This window comes from Ammospiza nelsoni, chromosome 1, assembly GCF_027579445.1.
Source record: "Ammospiza nelsoni isolate bAmmNel1 chromosome 1, bAmmNel1.pri, whole genome shotgun sequence".
Taxonomy (NCBI): Eukaryota; Metazoa; Chordata; class Aves; order Passeriformes; family Passerellidae; genus Ammospiza; species Ammospiza nelsoni.
The window spans coordinates 144,731,101-144,749,888 of record NC_080633.1 but is presented as its reverse complement, the minus strand read 5'-3'; the positions used below and the strand labels follow the sequence as shown (position 1 = coordinate 144,749,888).

Here is an 18,788-nt window from a genome sequence, read left to right as displayed (position 1 = left end):
AATAAGAAGATTAATGTTCGAGTACATTTTGACCATGTAATAGAATACAGTGGAATAATGCAATAAAAAACTGATAAAATATTATGATATGGATAATCTGAGGTGCATTAAATCTTTTTTCCCCTGAATTGTTTTTCAGTTGTTTGATGAATCAGTAGCAGTTTTTAATATTACTTATAACATGAAAGTAAATGCTTGAAGAAATATGGTTTTACTTCAGTGACATTTAAAGTTTCAACTTCTCTAAGCTCTTACCCTGTTGTGTTGATTTTTATTACTTGTCTCTTCTGAATATATTGTTATTGGAAGATGCTAGCCATACAAATTATTCATAAAGGGAAGATTATCAAGGCCTGTGTTCAAAAATCAGAAAGCAAAATTAATCTAAGACCAATTCTTGTGTATCATCACATTAGGTGAAATCTAGTGAGGTGGGAGAACTCGTGTATGAGGCCATTGGAGCTGTAAAGCTCCAGCTTAATCTGCAAATATTGAAAATTTAATTGGAGTAAAGTAAATGCACATTAGCTGGATAGAAAAGACATGGTTCCTAAATTGCAATAAAAATGCTCCTTTTTTTCTTTTTAAATACAGATTTTTTTAGCCATCAGTTTTGTTTTAAAATGCATGTTTTGAGCATGAACAGGATTTGGCATGAGAGTAAGCTGACATGAAATGCTTTCATATGCAGTCAAATTAGGTGACTTATATTATGGCTGAATTGTTAGACTGTTCTTTGTTCATTTTGGACCCTGTTCTGCATTTGTTTCTGCTGCTATACTGTGTATCCATGCTTCTTTCTCCTCTGTTTCAGATAGCTTGCCTTGACAGGATCTTGGCTTTGACACAGCCAAGATCTTTCTTCAAGACTTGGCACTTAATCTTGTGATACTTAATGTTGTGGTTTTGTGTGGAAGGACAAGTAAGCTCTGTATTAAAAACAAATTTGCCAATTCTGTGTTACGCCTGACTCAATAATAGGCAGTTTGAAGTCTTTTGTTCTTAAATCCATGTATGTGAGCAGGCTCCAATTTTTCTTATATAGTACCTTAAAGAACTAAAATCTAGTGTTCATGAAGCTTTTTAGTGCTAGAAACTTCAAATTTTAGACTTCTAACCATTGTTATTCCCCCAGATGTTTATCTTGGTGCTAGATGCCAGTGATTGGTGTGACTGACTATCAGAATCCATGTTAAAAATACGGTGAGCTGTAGGCTTTTCCTTGCCTCTGCACTGGTTAAGCTTGTGTTTTCTTTGGCCATTCACCTTACTTTTTTGATAGAAATAGTTCTCCTGAGTATTCTTTTAAAGTCTATTCATTACCATCAGAACACAAGCAAAGTGCACAGGTCAATATTGTTTGCATAAAACAGCCACCTCAAATGTGGGAAACTTACAGCTCAACTTTTACATTGGTGTCTTTACTGACACAGTTGCAAATCTTTTCCAAATTTACTGATGGGAATAGTAGCTAAAGTACAGTGTACTTTGAGATGGTGATATCAAGCGAGTGCTGACAGTATCCTGCATTATCTCCAGAGGACTTGGCCAGGTTTTAGAGGAGCCACAGAGACAGCATTCTCCATAGTAATGCCAACAGAGATGAATAAATTATTTCATCTCCAGCAGTCTGGCAGTTTTTTCCCCTTGTTTGTGAGTTTTGTCCCAGACAGTTTCAGATGACTTGATGTGTTCTTCCCTGGGAAAAATCTCAGCTTAAATAGTTTGCTGTGCAGTGTAAACTTTTAACCCCAAATTTCTCTCCCTACTAGTTCTGTAGGCTAGCCAAATATTATTTTAATAGTCACTAAATGTGTGTGTTCCCCGCATGCAATATGTTGTCTCACTTCTGTAGTATTTAGTTCACATAACAACGTTTGTATATTGTTTCAAGTCTCCTCTTCTGTCTCTTACTGTGTCAGCATTCTGAACTCTTAAGTACATATTGCATCTAGTGCAGTAACATTCTGATTAAACACAAATTTATTTAAAGATGAACTCCCATTTACTTGCAGAACCTCAGTCTTTTCTTACTGTTGCATTAAAAATAGTAAAGTTGCCCTGAATAACCAGAGCTCAGCTGCTGTGGCCAAAGTTTCAAACCTCAGAACGTCTGGGCGAGCTGTGATGTGCTTGCTGGGTTTGTTCTTTGTGTGGAAGGCATTGCTGAGAAAGGCACAGCCTTGTTGTAACCTTGTAGCAGGAACTTAAATGGTCAGGGGAGAAGGGAAATCCATGAAATTGTGTATCTCCTTCATCCTTCTGTTTGGATGCCTGCACTGCTGGCTGCTTTTTCTTAGCAGCCAAGAGTAACTCCAGAAGTGCAACTCCCTCTCCTGCTCTGTGCACTCCACCTTGGGAAGAGGAGTTCCACAATTAGTGATTCCCAGGCGAAGGTCCTGTAGCCCGAGCCCTCAGGTACACACTGAGGGGTGCTATTCCCATAGGATGGGAATGCTGCCTCCATCTTTTCAAGATGGTGACAGTGTTTAGGAAGAGGGACCTCTCTCTGTTTCTTCCCTCTGATAGGCTTTCAGAATACAGTACCCTAACCAGCACTGGGAAGCAAATAAACCAATTTCGCTCTGGGTCAGCCAGCATTAGGCCCTGAAGATCTTTTATATTATGCATTTTAACCATATTCTAATAACATCTTAAATGTTTTGTGAAGGGATTATAGAATCATTTAAATTTGCTTTTTAAGTTTGACCTCTCTTTTAGAGATGGCCGAGGAAATGAGTTGGGACAAATCAGGTTTACAGATGTTTTTTTATTGGAGAGGAATAGGTTGACCAAAAATGAAATACACACCAGAAGAAATAACTCTGTACCTACTTGATTTTCAAATAGATTGATGTCTAGAAGTTTGTAATAATCGAAACAAACAAATAAAAAACCCCACCACCCCAACAAATGAAAAATCAGCCATTGGTTTAAGTTTCCTGGAACATTTTAAGGAAATGAAACACAGTGGTTGATTGTTTACATCCTACACTAAGAGAGGTGATGATGGTGTTGATTTGCCTAGCCAGCTGTCCAGTGAAGACCACTAAATTTGTATCTGGGAGATGATTTTAATTTCTAAACATGGAGGGTCATAGTACTGCAGCTGTTCTGCTTGGTGGTGGATTTTGAAATGAGGAGCAGGAATTCTTTTGGGCCATTCTGCCCTGCCCCTCCCAATATTGAAAAATGAACTCTCCTTACTACACAGGGTAAAGAAAAAAAATGGCATGAAAAATTAAACAGGCAGGAGATGTTCTCAGTGTGAGACAATCCAAGTGACAAGTCTTGATTGCATTATTTAACAGCACAATCTGGAACGCTACAGAGCTTCACGTCTCAGTCTGTATTTCACTGTAACATTTCATGTTCGTGCATGAACTGCTGCCAGTCAGCTGGTGTGCTTCCCTGTCTGCTCTTTTCCCTCATTTTTTGTCTTCATTTCTTACAGCAGTCTTCAGCAGCTTTCAAAATTATGTGACCTTTGTGATGATCTGAAAAGCACTGGCCACTTTACTCGATGCCTAATCAATGTGGTGCTCTTTTATTTATTTATTTTAAAAAGAATGACCAGGTTCTTTAACCTGTGCTAATTCTTGATGTTTCTCAAAATACCAGTTAAACTGTTGCAAGGTCTATATATAGGCATATTTGCTAATAATGCCCACTCTTTATGCATTAAACTATAAAAATAAGAGCTATTATGCAAAAATTACAGCAAAATCCAGACAGGCAATGTATATGAAATTTATTTTGTCCTAATACAAACATTGTTTTCTCTTGTGTTTTTCTAGTGTGTAACACTAAGATACTGTGGGAGTTTTATTTCAAATGTAAAGATCTACCTAACTTCCATGGGAAGTTGTACATATGGATCATGGAAAAAGCACATCTAAAAAGACATTTTCCAGACTCTTCAAAATGCACACAGTCATGAGGATATATTGTCCTTAGATAGTTTCTGTCTGTCCCTATAAAAAATAATCTATTGTTAATACCCTCATTTTTGGCATTGGAAATAATGGACTAAAATACAGTGATATTTATTCCATAACATATTTTGCCCATGTTAACAGAGAAGTGGGTTTTTTTTACAAGAGCTTTATAACTAACAGTTTCTTTGATTTTTTAAAAATGAGTCTAAAAGGAACTAACCTTATAGCTTTCATCAGCATTCTAAAAGAAAAAAAACTGGTTCAGGTAAACCATGTCTGAGATACTTGCCCTAGGTAATTGTTTTTAAAGGTTAAAACCTTTTGTTGATTCTTCTCCAAACATACTTATTACCAAATCACATTTCTTTAAAAATTTGCATGTAGCTTCTTGAAATTATGACCCAATATATTTTTGGGAAGCCCTTAGCTAATTAGAAGAAAATGGGAGACAGCTTATACCTTTAAAGACAGGGAACAAAAGAAAAAAGGCCTTCACAGGCTCACACTAGATCTTTTTGTTCTCAGCTCTGATTGTGTGATGAGTGCAGTGAAGAATATGTTTTGAGAATTAAATATATTTAGAAGTAAAATATATGACTCCTTTCCCAAGCAGTTAAAGATGAGTAAGACAAGATGGAAAATAATCTGATGCAGTGTTTCTAGATAATAATAGACATGGACACCTCCTGTGCTATCTGCAGTGAGAGTGTCTTTTGAGTGCTTACCTAAGTTTCTTCCAGTGAGTCTCTGCTGCACCCCAAGGTGAGATTATATGATAGTCATAAAGACAACTCATCAGGATTTCTTCTCCTCACTCAGTTTTAAATAAATCAAGAAGATAGAATCCAGGTGAATTTTTGGGATGGTAAAAGAATTGAGACTACTAAAATGAATGCAATTAGTCTCTTGGAGTTCCTTATACATTGTAGTAGCTCTTCAGAGAATGAAAATTCTTGATGAGTTGCTGCATGAAGAATTTGTCCCATAGGTGATGGTGTGCCTGTTGAATTCCATGTTGTTGTTAAAAATAAATATATATACATTTAATATGTTCTGCTGTTTAGATGCCCAACCTACAGAATCTGAAAAGGAAATTTATAATCAGGTGAATGTAGTGTTAAAGGATGCAGAAGGAATACTGGAAGACTTGCAGTCATATAGAGGAGCTGGCCATGAAATACGAGAGGTGAGCTAGAGCGTTTCAATTGTGCGCAGCCTGTGGTTGTTCATTGTCTGATCCTAACCAAATACTGCTGGGGTTTAACTTTGCTTGCAGGAGCTGTTTTGGCAGAGCATGTTGTCCTTTAAAATCACTGTCTTGAATTTCTGCTCTGGAATGTTTCTTTTTAACAGCAAAACAGATGTTGCTTGTTTCAGTCATATTAATCCCCATATGTAATAGCAAATGATGCTTCTCAGAGTTTTTGGGGTATTATGAATATTGATTTTTCTTTGTGTTCCCACATAAGCTCTTCTTGAGTTAATAGTGAATTTGGAAAGAGTGTAGTGTGACTACAGTGCAAAACTGAATAGTGTTGATATTCTCTTGTATGGTAACTGGAGAAGCCTGGTTTGGTAATCCTAACACAAAAGGCATCTCATTTTCACTCCCTTTTAATTGGCTTTTATTTACTAAAGTAGATATTTGGAACAGAAGCAAAGTTCCTGTACAGAATGTCATTCAAATGTTTCTTTGTTTAATAAAGGGTGGAATAAATATTCTCCCAACCCCCTTTATTGTCTTCCTCACATGCAGCAATGGGGGCTTTGCTCATGAAGGAAGGAGTTACTCACTGTAACATATCCTTAAGAAATAGTATTAGATAGGAGTATTAGATTACTATTTACTCCATAGCAATTTGAGATACTCAAAGCCATTCACCTTTGAGAGTTTTTCTCTCCATGGAATTGATAAGGTAGGTTTAAGAGGGATGACTGTGTCACACAAACCCCTTGGGTGGGGAGTTAGTTTACTATCCATGTTCAGAGACAGGCTGTAGGATCAGGCAGGAATGTGTGTGTGCAGATGCCACGGAGAAATGAGAGATACTCCTCTGAGAGGAGGTAGACATGGCAGGAAGGAAACTTTCTAGGACCTGAGAGGAGTGTGCTGCAAGCCACAGCCCATGGTTGACTGAAACAGTTCTTGAAATCAAGAACCTGACAGTGAAAGTGCTGCAGGAGAGTTATGAGCATCTTTATTTCTGTTTTCTTAGTATATTTTCAGTTGCTAACTGGAAAGTTTGAATTTAAGGTATTAAATGTCTGGGAAGTTTACTGTAAAGACAAAGTCTGTAAATATATCCTTCAAAACTGTGGTATATGCTTTGTACTGGTGGTGCTTTATGTTGTTGATTATTCTTAAATGTTCCTGCTATAATAGCTAGCCTGAATTTCACAGTAATTTTTTCTTTGCAAATTTGGGAATTAGTGATAGATATCAACATTAAGATGAGGCTTTGATCGCTAATTTTTTTTTTTTTGCTTGGAGTAAGCACAGTAAAGTTGTTAATTTTAATTAACTAGGTCTGGTTATGTAAATTGTCTTATCTGAGTAATTTGATCTTTAACCATTTTTTTATACTCTCTCCAAGTTGTTTTCCTGTTCAGGATGCTTACTTTCAACACAAATTTTTAGACCTTTTTGGAACAGACATGGGTTAGTACATGCTTGTCTCTCAACTGAAAACTTCTTAGTAGGTAGATATTTAATTATTAGCTCTTCAAACAATTGTCTTGCATAGGTGTTTTGTTTTTTTGTGTTTTGTTGTTTGGGGTTGTTTTGTCAGCAGTGCATCAGTTATTCCCAATCCAAGCATCTTTTTCTCCTCTCTTTTTCCAATTTAAGGCAATACAGCATCCAAATGATGAGAAGCTGCAAGAGAAGGCATGGGGTGCAGTTGTTCCACTAGTAGGCAAACTAAAGAAATTCTATGAATTTTCTCAAAGACTAGGTAAGTGGAAAGGTGTTAGCTTGAGGGGTTTTTTCTCTTAATTTATGAGTATCTTTGGCGTATTCGGATGTGATCACATCTAGATCAACTCCCTTGTGGAAAAGAGCTCATATTGCACAGATTCCTCCATACGTTGGATGACAGCAATCTTGCTTCAGTGGATATCTGAGAGGGGAGAGAGAATGTGATCATCCTTGTTGCTCTTCCTCTACTCCTTTAGTAACTCAGGAAGGCAGTAACCAGCTGATTGTCTGGAAATTAGTAAACTAAATAATCAGGAATTAATTCTGTCAGTGTTTCTGATACCAGGAGTAATTAAAAGAGACTGAATTATTCCTCCCTAAACACCAGAAATAATTTGCTATTTGGAAGTGCCTGATCTTGGTTCGTACAAATGCAGTACTTGAGATGGTGCTTCATGCCTCTTCTGAAACTCACTGATGTGATGGCTATGCTGATAAAACCTGAGACTTGTTTTTTTACCAGCTTTCTGTTGTTATCTCACTTTTAATCAAATTTATTAACATAGCTTGTATAAAATGTGTTTAAAACACAGAAACTTGATGCAGGCAAGTTCTGCTTTTTAAAATGGGTGAGGTGTTTTTCTCAAGATGAACAGGAAGCTGGATTATAAATTTATTTTAAGTCGTGACTTCTGCTTACAGTTATGTGCCTCTTGAATTCTGTGTTCTCCTAGGGACTGAAGTCTGCTAACACAGGTTATTGAAATATGTTCTACACAAATGTTGCAGACAAAGCTTGAGTAGAAATTTTCAAGAAGTTTTTGTTTTTGTGGCTGTCAGTGCTGACGAATTATTGTCACAGACATCTTTTGTGAAAAATCCTTTTTTGGGATTTTTCTCCCTTCTGAGAAGCTGTGGCCTCAGCAACAAAATGTAAACAATGGTTATCTGCTGCTGTGGAATGCAACAGGTGCATCCGTGATTGGTCTCCTGTAGATGTTTAGATTTACTGACCACTCGTGGCAGAGCTGCTCTTGCTCTCTGCTGGGACACAGATCTTGTTGTTCATTCTTTTCTATTCTTAGCTTAGCTAGCCTTCTGAGAACTTTTCCTTCTATTTCTTTCTAGTATAGTAATAATGTAATATATATATCATAAGATAATAAATCAACATGAAGTCAACATTCTTGTCTCCTCTCTTCACCTGCAACCCTTGCGACCTCTGTCACAGATTATAAATTTATCTTAAATAATGCATGACTTTTGCTTACAGCTATGTGCCTCTTGAATTCTGTGTTCTCCTAGAGGCTGAAGTCTGCTAACACAAGTTATTGAAATATGTTCTACACAAATGTTGCAGACAAAGCTTGAAGCTTGAGCAGAACTTTTCAAGAGGTTTTTTTTTGCGGCTGTCAGTGCTAATGTGACCTGGTCTGTACAGCAATTTGTACGTAAATATGACAGCATTTGACACATAGATGAGCAATTCATGGAGTCCCTTTTTTATTAACCACCATGTATTTTGGCAGCTGTGTATTTTAAGCGTAGCATGCAGAGTCCCAGGCAGTGCTGGTGCAAGGGGCAGTGCAGGTGTGTGTTCAGTCCCCTGTCCTGTGTTGCAGAGGCCGGGCTGCGGGGCCTGCTGGGCGCCCTGACCAGCACTCCGTACTCCCCCACGCAGCACCTGGAGCGAGAGCAGGCTCTTGCTAAGCAGTTTGCAGAAATTCTTCACTTCACACTCCGATTTGATGAGCTCAAGGTAAGAGCTTGTGATCAGAAGGGCTAGAAAAAGAAGCCAAGTGTGTTTGCTGAAGCAGTCTGGGTTGTGTTCTGTTCTGGAATAGAATGTGCAGCGGATACTCAAATATCCAATATGCTTGGCTTGCTCTTGTGACCTAGAGTAAGATCAAACTGGAAAGCAGATGAAATATCATATTAGCTTTAGGCACTTGTGTTTCAGTTCACATTAATCATGTTTTTTCACCCAAATTTGGCATATCTCTTGAGATAATGCTGCTTCTTTTAGGTTGTGTGCAGCCATAGTCCAGCTATTTTCTTGCTATATGCAAAGAACTAAGCTGAAATGGTAATTAATTTGCTGGTCTGATCCTTGGAGTCAAATTAGCAAAGCAATTTTTTCAACCTACTAATTTCCAACTTGTATTTAGGAGATTGTTCCTTTTCTCATTCCTGTTAGAGCTTGTTCTGAATCTGAGAAACCAAAAAGCTTTATGTTGTGCTTACAAGTTCCAAACATATCACAGGCCTTTTTGCTTCACTTCAGGAAGTTGAATATATTCTTGTTGGGTGTATAACATTTTATGAAAACTTGTCCTTACTTTCCTTGAATCTGTCACAACTCTCTTGCTTCCATATCCACATAGATGACAAATCCTGCTATACAGAATGACTTCAGCTACTATAGAAGAACTCTGAGCCGTATGAGGATTAACAATGTCCCAGTAGGTAACCCTTGGATAAGATGAAATTAATTCTGCTACCCCCTCTCTTCTCCATGTACAGAACAACTAAACCCTTTCTTCTGTTTTTTAGGCAGAGGGAGAAAATGAAGTAAATAATGAGTTGGCAAACAGAATGTCTTTATTTTACGCTGAAGCAACGCCAATGTTGAAAACCTTAAGTGATGCCACAACAAAGTTTGTGTCAGAGGTAAGAGTATAAATTTATGGCTTGGATAATGTGTTTCACAGCACTGCAGGGCCAGACATAATAGGTAACACAACCTCCCCTAGGCCTAATCTGACATCTAGGAATGAAACTTGGGGTTTGGAGCCTCAAGAAATGTAACGTGTCATTCCCAGATGCTGTAGAGTTAGGGACTCCAGCCAGGCACTTTGTGTATGTATGTTTATTCTCTGCTTGAAATAAAGAATGGAATTGAAATGTAGCTTCCTCTTCTCCTTCTACTCTCCTGTGTAAAGTCAAGTATACTACATTATTGCAAAAGGGGGAAGAAACCTGAACTGGAAAAGTATTTCAGCATGTTGACACATCCCTATTTATCCTTGACTACCTAAGTAAATACTGGTTGTAAAATCCAATCACTGCAAGTACTGTGCTTGCCTTCTGATAACTGTGATGATTTTTGGCTTACGTGCAAAGAATGCTCAGTATTTCTTAGTAGAAAATAATTTTACATTACATGATTCATGCAAAGTTACATCTGTCTTTTAATATTTTTTTTTCTCCTGAGTTCTGCTTTGTGCTTGAAATGCCTTAATAAAACTGTCTTATTTTATATTTATTTGTGATTGTTGTCTGCCACAATTTTAAGTTTTGCTGTTAAAGCAGATGAATATATTTGGCTATAGAAATTTTTGTCTTTGGAGGAGCAGATTAGATGATGATTCCTTCAAAACTTTCCAAAAGTCAATCATATCAAGGGTGTAGTTCTTTGGCTACAAGCAAGCATGTGGTAGCCTTTGCTCTGTAAATTGCTAATCTATACAATAACATTAAAAAAAAAAAAACAGTGCACGACTACCTGACTTACCATTGTTGTGTTGATTTTTTTAATTGCTCCACATTGCTATGCCAACAGATAACTGATTTGACTTAGGTTCTGTAGTATAATATTTCACAGTAATTGAGTTGTGGCAACTGTTCACCTTCTTTTGCAGAATAAAAATTTACCGATAGAGAACACAACAGATTGCTTAAGCACCATGGCCAGTGTGTGCAGGGTCATGCTGGAAACCCCGTGAGTACCAACACTGCTTGGGTTGGGTGTGAGTCACCTCTCCGTCTCAGACCTGATGTGTGATGCATGAAAGAAATATAATTGGAGTGATTAGGAGCTGTGATGTTTCCTTTTTACCAGCCTAGTTGTTTACACTGACATGAAACCACCTTGTTTCATTTTGCCAGCCATGGAAATCGTGTGGTCTACTTTTCTGAACATATTAATATTTAAAAATAGAATGGCTATGGAAGCTAGACAACCTCTTGGCACTCTTTATAAGTGGTTTTCTCATGTATTATTCAGAGAAATAGGCTATTTGAGCATGATTGCCCAGGGTCTCCTGAAAGAGGGGCTGTGGGCAATGCCCTGGACGTTGTGTCCTTGCTGACTGGCCTGGCTGATTGCTCTAGAAAATGACAGTGCTCCTCTCAGGGGAATTAAGAGACAACTTCTAGGCATGAAGGCAGTCAGTTGTCTTCTGTTTATTTGAGAGGCACTGAGAGTATGACCAAAGTCACACTTTGGTTATTTTTTTTAATCTGTTTCTTCTGTGTTCTAAATAGTTTTCTATTGGTAAAATTACTGGGGCATGAGCCATGTCTTTTTAAATAAGTTTCTGTCCAAATACCGCAGGACATTTGTTTTGGAGTGCATTAAGAGCCCCAAGCATTTATATTCTTACTCTTCTTAGGAATGAACTGTTCCATTTAAAAAAGAAGTTAAAGGTTGTCCAGTCACCTGCCCTTTTTTTTCTAAGTCAGAAATTTGGGTGTGTATTAGAAGGTGGCAGAGAAAAGTGTAGGAAGCACTGGAGACCAAGTTAGTATGTTTTAACCTTTTTCAAAATTATTTTTTTTTTAATTTAAAAATTTTAGAAGCCTATATTTTAGGTTTGAGAATTTTTATTAAAATCTTCAGGTAACTTTGTAAACAATCATCTGTCTTTTGAAAGGAATAACAAAAACTCAAAAGTTTGGCGTTTGTAGATTTGGTTGGGTTGGTTTGGTTTTTTTTTCCTCTTGAGGATTTATCATAGAATTTTTCTCTTTAATCTTAATTTGGGTATTACTAGTATGTACTGTTATCTTGTGTTTCATAGATAATAAGCTGTGTTTTTACATTCCAGTGAATATAGAAGCAGGTTTACAAATGAGGAAACAGTATCATTCTGTCTGAGGGTAATGGTGGGTGTCATCATACTCTATGACCACGTGCATCCGGTGGGCGCTTTTGCCAAAACTTCAAAAATTGATGTAAGTTTACTGTTGCTAAATAATCTCCTGAGTATTTAAATGGTCTGTAGGCTCCTTTTCTGTACTGCAGATTCTAGTAGCAGATGTATACACTGGGTTGGTGCTAAACACATAGCTGTGAGGAAAGATGTATATTTCAGTAGTGAGAAATACAAACTAGGCCTTTTGGACATGTAAGTGGCTCATGAAAAATCTGTTTTTATGTAATTCTGGTAGTGTCCAGGAATACTTATAAGCAGTAGTTGTGATGAAAAAACCAGATCAGAAAGTAACAATGGCCCCTGCCTTGTTCCTCACTGACTGGTGAATAGCTCAGTTCACCATCCACCACACTTTGAATTTCTAACTTTCTACTGTTGTTTGGTAGTAAGCCTGTGTAATACATGCTGTTACTCTGTGGTTTTGTGATTATTTCAAAGGGAGTATTATCCCACTGCATTAACTACAGTTGGTCATTATTTCACTGGCTGAATTAAATAATTCTTAATAGATTTATGATAAATATGTATTTCTGCTCACAGTTCCAGTGTTTTTTAAGGCTGATAAAGCAGAGCTTGAAGCATTCACTAAAGTTATCATAGAATTGTTTGGGTTGGAAGGGACCTTAAAGATCATCCAGTTCCAGGCCCCATCCATGGGCAGGGACACCTTCCACTAGACCAGGTTGCTCAGGGCCCTGTTCAGCCTGGCCTTGGGCACTTCCAGAGATGGAACAGCCACAGCTTTCAAAGCCTTTCTCCCTCATCTAATCACTGCCTGCTCTTGTAAAATGTCTCTTTCCAGCTGTCCTGTAGCCTCTTTAGGTATTGGAAGGTGCTCTGAGGTCTCCCCAGATCATTCTCCATGCTGAGCAGCCCAAATTCTCTCAGCCTTTCCTCCCTGGAGAGGTGCTCCAGCCCTCTGATCATCTTCATGACTCTTTTCTGGACTCACTCTGGCACAACCATGTCATTTTTCTGCTGGTGACACAGAGCTGGGTCCAGGTGGGGTCTGAGCAGAGCAGAGGTGGAGAATCACCTCCCTTGCTGTGCTGGCCACGTTTCTTTTGCCGCAGCCCAGGACAGTGTTGGCTTTCTGGGCTGCCAGAGCACTTTGCTGGGTCATGTTGAACTTCTCATCCAACAACTCCCCCAGGCCCTTCTCCTCTGGGCTGCTCCCAGTCCACTCCCTGCCCAGCCTGTGTTTGTGCTTGGGATGCCCTGATCCAATGGCAGGACCTTGGAGTTGCTGAACTTCATGAGGTTCACAGATCCCACTCTCCAGCCTGTCCAGGTCCCTCTGAATGCCTTCCCCCCCTCCAGGCTGTCAGCCACACCACTCAGCTTGCTGTCATCAGCAGAGTTGCCGAGGATGCACTTGATGCAGCTTTTTAAGTAGCTAAGCCAGTCTGTGATAGGAAGATGTAATACTGAAAGCTTAATTCCTTTTTAATATCCAGAAAATGTCTTTACACTGCTGCTATTTTTAAATACTTATTTTTGATCTTTTGCATACTGATTATAAAACATTCCTGTAAACTCAAAAGGTATTAGCATGGAAAAAAAACTGTAATTTTTTTAACTCCTAGATGAAAGGATGCATCAAAGTTCTTAAAGACCAGCCTCCTAACAGTGTAGAAGGCCTTCTAAATGCTCTCAGGTACTCCTTTTTGTTTCTTGGGTATTTTAATGTTTTGATGTGAGTTTTCATGAATTGTCCAGGTCATTTTCTTTGCAACAAAGTATTCAGTGACTGTTACAGGGAAAGGTGAATATAATTATTGCAGGCTTTTCTTCTCATGTGTCCTGAGACAAGGGTGTATGAAGAAGCCTCTGTGCTTTAACAGGATTGTGAATTTGCAGTTGTTCATTCTAAGATAACCTTTTCCATGCATACAGGTTAAGAATGAGTCAGTATGGCATGGTAAGTAACTAGAAATTGTTCCTTTTCAGAAAGAATTAAATCCTTGCTGTAGAATAGATGAGACAAGAATTTGCTACATTAATCGGAGAAGTAAAGAAAAATTAATAATTCAGTATATTAAATCTAAAACCTGCTAATTTGGGTTGTAAAGCTGTATTTATAGTCAGTCATGTCTTCATTGTGTGGGTGTCCAGCATGGGAGAAGTCGCAAAAAGTGCAAAAATGTGATAGGCAGGTGAAGTGTTTGTCCTTGCTTGGAAAAGTATCATTATTTTGGTAACAAATAACTGGAACTGGGTGTTGTTACTCATGTGCCTGCTTGGAATGTGGAAGCTTTAGTTTGTCTTGTGAAATTGTGCAGTTGTGGTTTGTTTTCCTTATTTGTAGTGAAGCTGCTTTAATTTCATTTGCCTTCTTTTTATTTTTTATGTCATGATGTGGTAAGGAGTTAAATAATGTAATATTCTAGGTGGGTTCTTTTGCAAAGTTGCTTCAGATTATTAGTTAAAATTTGAAAAATCCATGCTTAATTTGAAACTTCATGTGATTATTGCCATGCTAAAATCATCTTCATCTCTGAACTTCATAACATGATTGGTCTTTGAGGTGGTGATCAGTAAAAACACAGGCTTCCAGAGGGAAAATGCTGCATTAGCATTTATTTCTGACTAGTTTATTGTGATTGCAGCTGCCATGATCACCAGTCTTTATTAGTAGCCCATTTTTCCCATCACTGCTGACATTGTGAAAGTACATGGAAGGTGCACTTCAGGTGCTCACTGCACTAAGCAGTGACATTAACTTCCGGTTAATTACACAATTAACTTTGTGGTTAGCAGTGTAAATCCAGTCCGTGCTCTCAAGCTGTGCTTTGCCTTTCCATGCATGGATGCTGTAACAGTCCTGCTTTTGTACATTTGATTACTCTCTGGGTGGGATATTTAAATCTTTTCTAAGCCACGTTTGGAATTGTTAGGAAGAGATGCAGGGTTGAGCTGCTGTGTGCTCATGTGATGAAAACAAGTTCAAGATGTCATTGTGACAAATGAAGTCCAAATCTAAGTCTTTGATTCTGGAGGAGTGAGAAGTCCTTGGGTTTTCCCAAGGGACAGATAATGTGTTTCAAAAGCAAATGGAAGGTGGTATAGGGTTTTGGAGGGAGATCAGCTCTTTGTAATTTCAAATTCATCTGAATATTGGAATCACGTTCAGCTTTTTCCCGTGGGCAGAATACCAAGTGCAATAACTTTTCAGGATTTCAAAAGATCTTAGGCTGCTTGTTTGTTGAAAGTATGAATTACCAAAAAGTGCTGAAATCTAAAGTATTATTAACTTCCAAACTAAAAAGTCATTATATATTTATCAAGTAAACAAGTAAAATAGTACTGTAGTTATGGATAGCAATGAAAGTGTTAATTTAACATGTTAAATTTAAATTACAAAGTAAGTTTTATTTGCTTTTAGATTAGTTAGGAAGGAAGATCAGAAAAATTATTCACAGAAAAAGTCTGCAATGAGGATATCTTCTAAAAATAGATGTAGCTAGGTTTTTTATAGTGATTTAAAAGTGTGCTATTATCCTAGAGAATTTGAAAGCTGAAATAAGTACATGTGTGTGCTCTTTTGTTTTAGCAGCACAGTCACATAACTAAGCAGGAAATTAGGCTGAAAAGTGATTAGATCCATTGTCATTGAGGGATTCTGGGAAGGTTTGGTCACTGCAAGTTTCGATGAAGAGTTTCTCAAGCTGTGTTATTTGAAGATGTTTCCTGTGGGCAGAGCCCCCAGAATTAGTCTGACAGATAATTACCTGTCACCAGTGCTACTGTGAGCTTACTGTGAAGGGCAATGTCCAGCTGAGGCTTATTTTGAGCTGCCTTTGGTGCAAGGCTGCTAGATTCTAGTTCTCATTGGCACTATCATTTTCTGATCAGAATGTCTGACTTGTGTTCTCAGTGACCATGGAGTGGGTGATGATCCATGGCTGAGGGTTTTGCTGTGGTACGGTCAGGTTGAGCCGTAAACAATGAAATTACACATTTGTAAGCTGAATTACACATTTGTAATGCTCACCTTGACTTTATTTCTGTGTTTAGGTACACAACAAAGCATTTGAATGATGAGACTACCTCCAAGCAAATTAAATCCATGTTGCAATAACAATTACCTGGAATTCGCACCTGCTGTAGACAGTATTCTGCAATGACTGAGATGCACAGATTTTTTTTTTAGTGATTGCAACTACTATCTCGTTCATTCTTGCTTTTTATTTTCTCTCTTCCTGTTTACTCTTTTTTTAATCACTTCCTTGTACCTAAGTAAGCTCAGACTTCTTTTCTGTGCCAAATCAATGAAAATTATCAATTCTGGAAAGTATTTCTACTTTTCAGAATAGCCATCCTAAGTGGCAGCTAATTATGCGTTGCATTTGGATTTCTCTGTACTGGGGAAAGATTTGTGACTTGAACTAAATATTTTTAAACTTGTGGTTTTTTTCTTTTTTTGAAAAACTAATATTTAATATTGCTTCTTCTGCATGGCAAGACTGCCTACTTCTGCTATTTAAAAATCCCTTGATGACTTCATTTTCTATTGCAGCTTATTTTCATGTGCAACCATGAGGAAACTAAAAGCAGATTTGTTTAAATTAACTGTGTTTGTACAAAATGGTACCCGACACAAAAGTTTTTTTAAATGAGTAAAAATTGTTTTGTTTAAAAGTTACGTTTGCATTTTGACTCATTTTTGTAAGGATGTATGTTGTATGTTTAACCTTTAATAACTAACGTTAAACTGTGGTGTGTGCGTAGCAAAATTACGTATGCATGTTCATGTCAAATGATTGGCTGTGGATAAGATAATAAAATCAGCTTTCATTTTTCTAAGTGTGGTTTGATTTACCAGTATTTTGAGTGAGATGTCTTCGTGCTCTTTGGATTTTTACAAAAAAATAAATTTATAAATTTTATATAGTGAAAACTCTGCTGTTTCATTACCAGTAACCAGTTGCCTTAGCCACTGATTTAAGCCTGGTGTGTTTTAGGGTTCTTGCTCTCCACTTTGTGCTGCTTCCCTCTCTCCCTGAGAATTATTACTCAAGTAGGATTTGTGGTGATGAACTGGGTGCAATCCATATATTTTGAAGAACTATATGGACGTTGCTGAAGAACCTGCATCCAGGCTACCCATGCTGCCTCCTCATAGAGCCATCAGAAATGACTCTGCACACTGGGCTCTCTGCACACCAGGAGTGGGAAATGAACTCCCCTTGCTGTGTACTGCTGTGTACTCCTATGGATCTAGGTATTTGTACTGTGTAAAATCTGAATAATCACAGCACACTAAATAATGGCTCTTCTTAGGGAAACAATTTATAGCAACAAGTCTTACATATGTTGGTGAAAAAATTAAAGCTCTTTTGGGAGGGAAAGGATTGAAGGGGTAAAGTTACACCCCTTCCAAAGGACCTTGGCAGTTTGGAGATGGGCAGAGGGGAACTGTCTGAAATTCAGCAAAGGCAAATGCGGAGTCCTGCACCTGGGGAGGAACAACCCCAGGCACCAGCAAGGCTGGGGCTGACCTGCTGGAGCAGCTCTGTGGAGAAGGAGCTGGGGGAGAGCAGCTGTCCCTGAGCCAGCAGTGCCCTGGGGGCCAAGGCCAGGGCTGTCCTGGGCTGTGTTAGCAGAAGCACTGCCGGCAGCTCAGGGAGGGGATCCTGCCCCTCTGCCTCACCTGGAGTGAGGGCTCTGCAGGACAAGGCAGAAAGGGAGCTCCTGGAGTGGGTCCAGCACAGGGACTGGAGCATCTCTCACAAGGAAAGGCTGGGGGAGCTGGGCCTGTCCAGCCTTGGGAAGAAAAAACTGAGAGGGGACCTCATCAATGTCTGTCTGTCTGTAGGGAGGTGTCAGAGGATGAACCAGGCTCTGCTCAGTGGTGCCCAGCAATAGGACAAGAGGCAATGGGCAGAAACTGATGCACAGGAAATTCCACGTGAATATGAGGAAGAATTTCTTTACTCTGTGGGTGACTCAGCACTGGCACAGATTGCCCAGAGAGGATGTGGAGCCTCCTCACAAGATATCCATGAACTGTCTGGACACAATCCTGTGCCATGTGTTCTGGGATGACCCTACTTGAGCAGATGACCCACTGTGGTCCCTTCCAGCCTTACCCATTCTGGGATTCTGTGAGAACAAGGATTGAGAATGACTAGAAAACTCTGGAAATGGCATGTTTTGCACTGATGAGCAAACATGAGCACTCCTTGTGTGGCACCATTGTGATTATGCCTAACATGAGTTGTCAGGTTCTGGAAAGGAGACTTGAAACCTACAGGCAAGTGTGACAGCCCTCAGTTTTATTTGGTGGACAAGTAACTTTCTGTAACTTTGCATAGGGTGCTGGCTCCAGGTAGAATGTATCAATGTGACCATGCTTCATTTCCTATGGATATTCCTTCTATACCATCAAGAAATATTTTCCTTTTTATCTTTTCTTTGTTTTGAAAAGAGGAGATCTGCAAAATTGTAACTCATGACACTTGAAGACTTTGAAAGAGGTTCAGGTGTCTACTGTGGGTATCTGTATGTCCATCTCTCTTAGGGCAATAAATTTTTTTCTTTCTGGCCAAAGATGCTTAGCCAAGGTCTCTGTCACAGAGAAACCAACCCATGTGCTTTGCTGGCCTCAGGAATAAAATACTCTTGCTTTGACATGATTCTTCTCTGGTCCTTTTGGCAATATCACAGTTGAAACAAGCTGAGGAAAGACAGAACTGGATTTGTTTGGAGTTTTCAAAAAGGGAAAAAAAAAAATCTTTCCCAGAATCGTGTGAATGCTACAAACTGTATACAACTGACCCTTCTGCAGGGATCTGAAAGGGAAACTGTCCTCATCAGCTTATCACCATGAAGAAAAAAATAATTTAGTGTCAGCCTTGTTACTGTGAATACAGTTAAGGAATAATAATCCCAGGAGGAGCAAATCATGCTCCTTCCAGTATTACTTTTTGTAAGTAAAGCTTTCTAATGGAAAGCTAATTTACAGAGAATTGGTTTTAAGCACAACTTCTGTAT

General features: G+C 38.6%; 1 protein-coding gene across 6 annotated transcripts in view; it reads left to right on the top strand.

The window, feature by feature from the left end:
- Positions 1-16,598, top strand: part of CYRIB (CYFIP related Rac1 interactor B) — a 97,294-nt gene extending 80,696 nt beyond the window's left edge. For all 6 annotated transcript variants that reach the window (XM_059480466.1, XM_059480473.1, XM_059480503.1 and 3 more), the window contains 9 exons: positions 5,003-5,124; positions 6,787-6,892; positions 8,478-8,614; positions 9,240-9,317; positions 9,409-9,525; positions 10,497-10,576; positions 11,685-11,811; positions 13,379-13,449; positions 15,810-16,598. In XM_059480466.1, the coding sequence (XP_059336449.1) occupies positions 5,003-5,124; positions 6,787-6,892; positions 8,478-8,614; positions 9,240-9,317; positions 9,409-9,525; positions 10,497-10,576; positions 11,685-11,811; positions 13,379-13,449; positions 15,810-15,873 (902 nt within the window). In that variant the 3' untranslated portion in view covers positions 15,874-16,598. The remainder of the gene's footprint in view (positions 1-5,002; positions 5,125-6,786; positions 6,893-8,477; positions 8,615-9,239; positions 9,318-9,408; positions 9,526-10,496; positions 10,577-11,684; positions 11,812-13,378; positions 13,450-15,809) is intronic.
- The last annotated feature ends 2,190 nt before the right edge of the window (positions 16,599-18,788 follow it).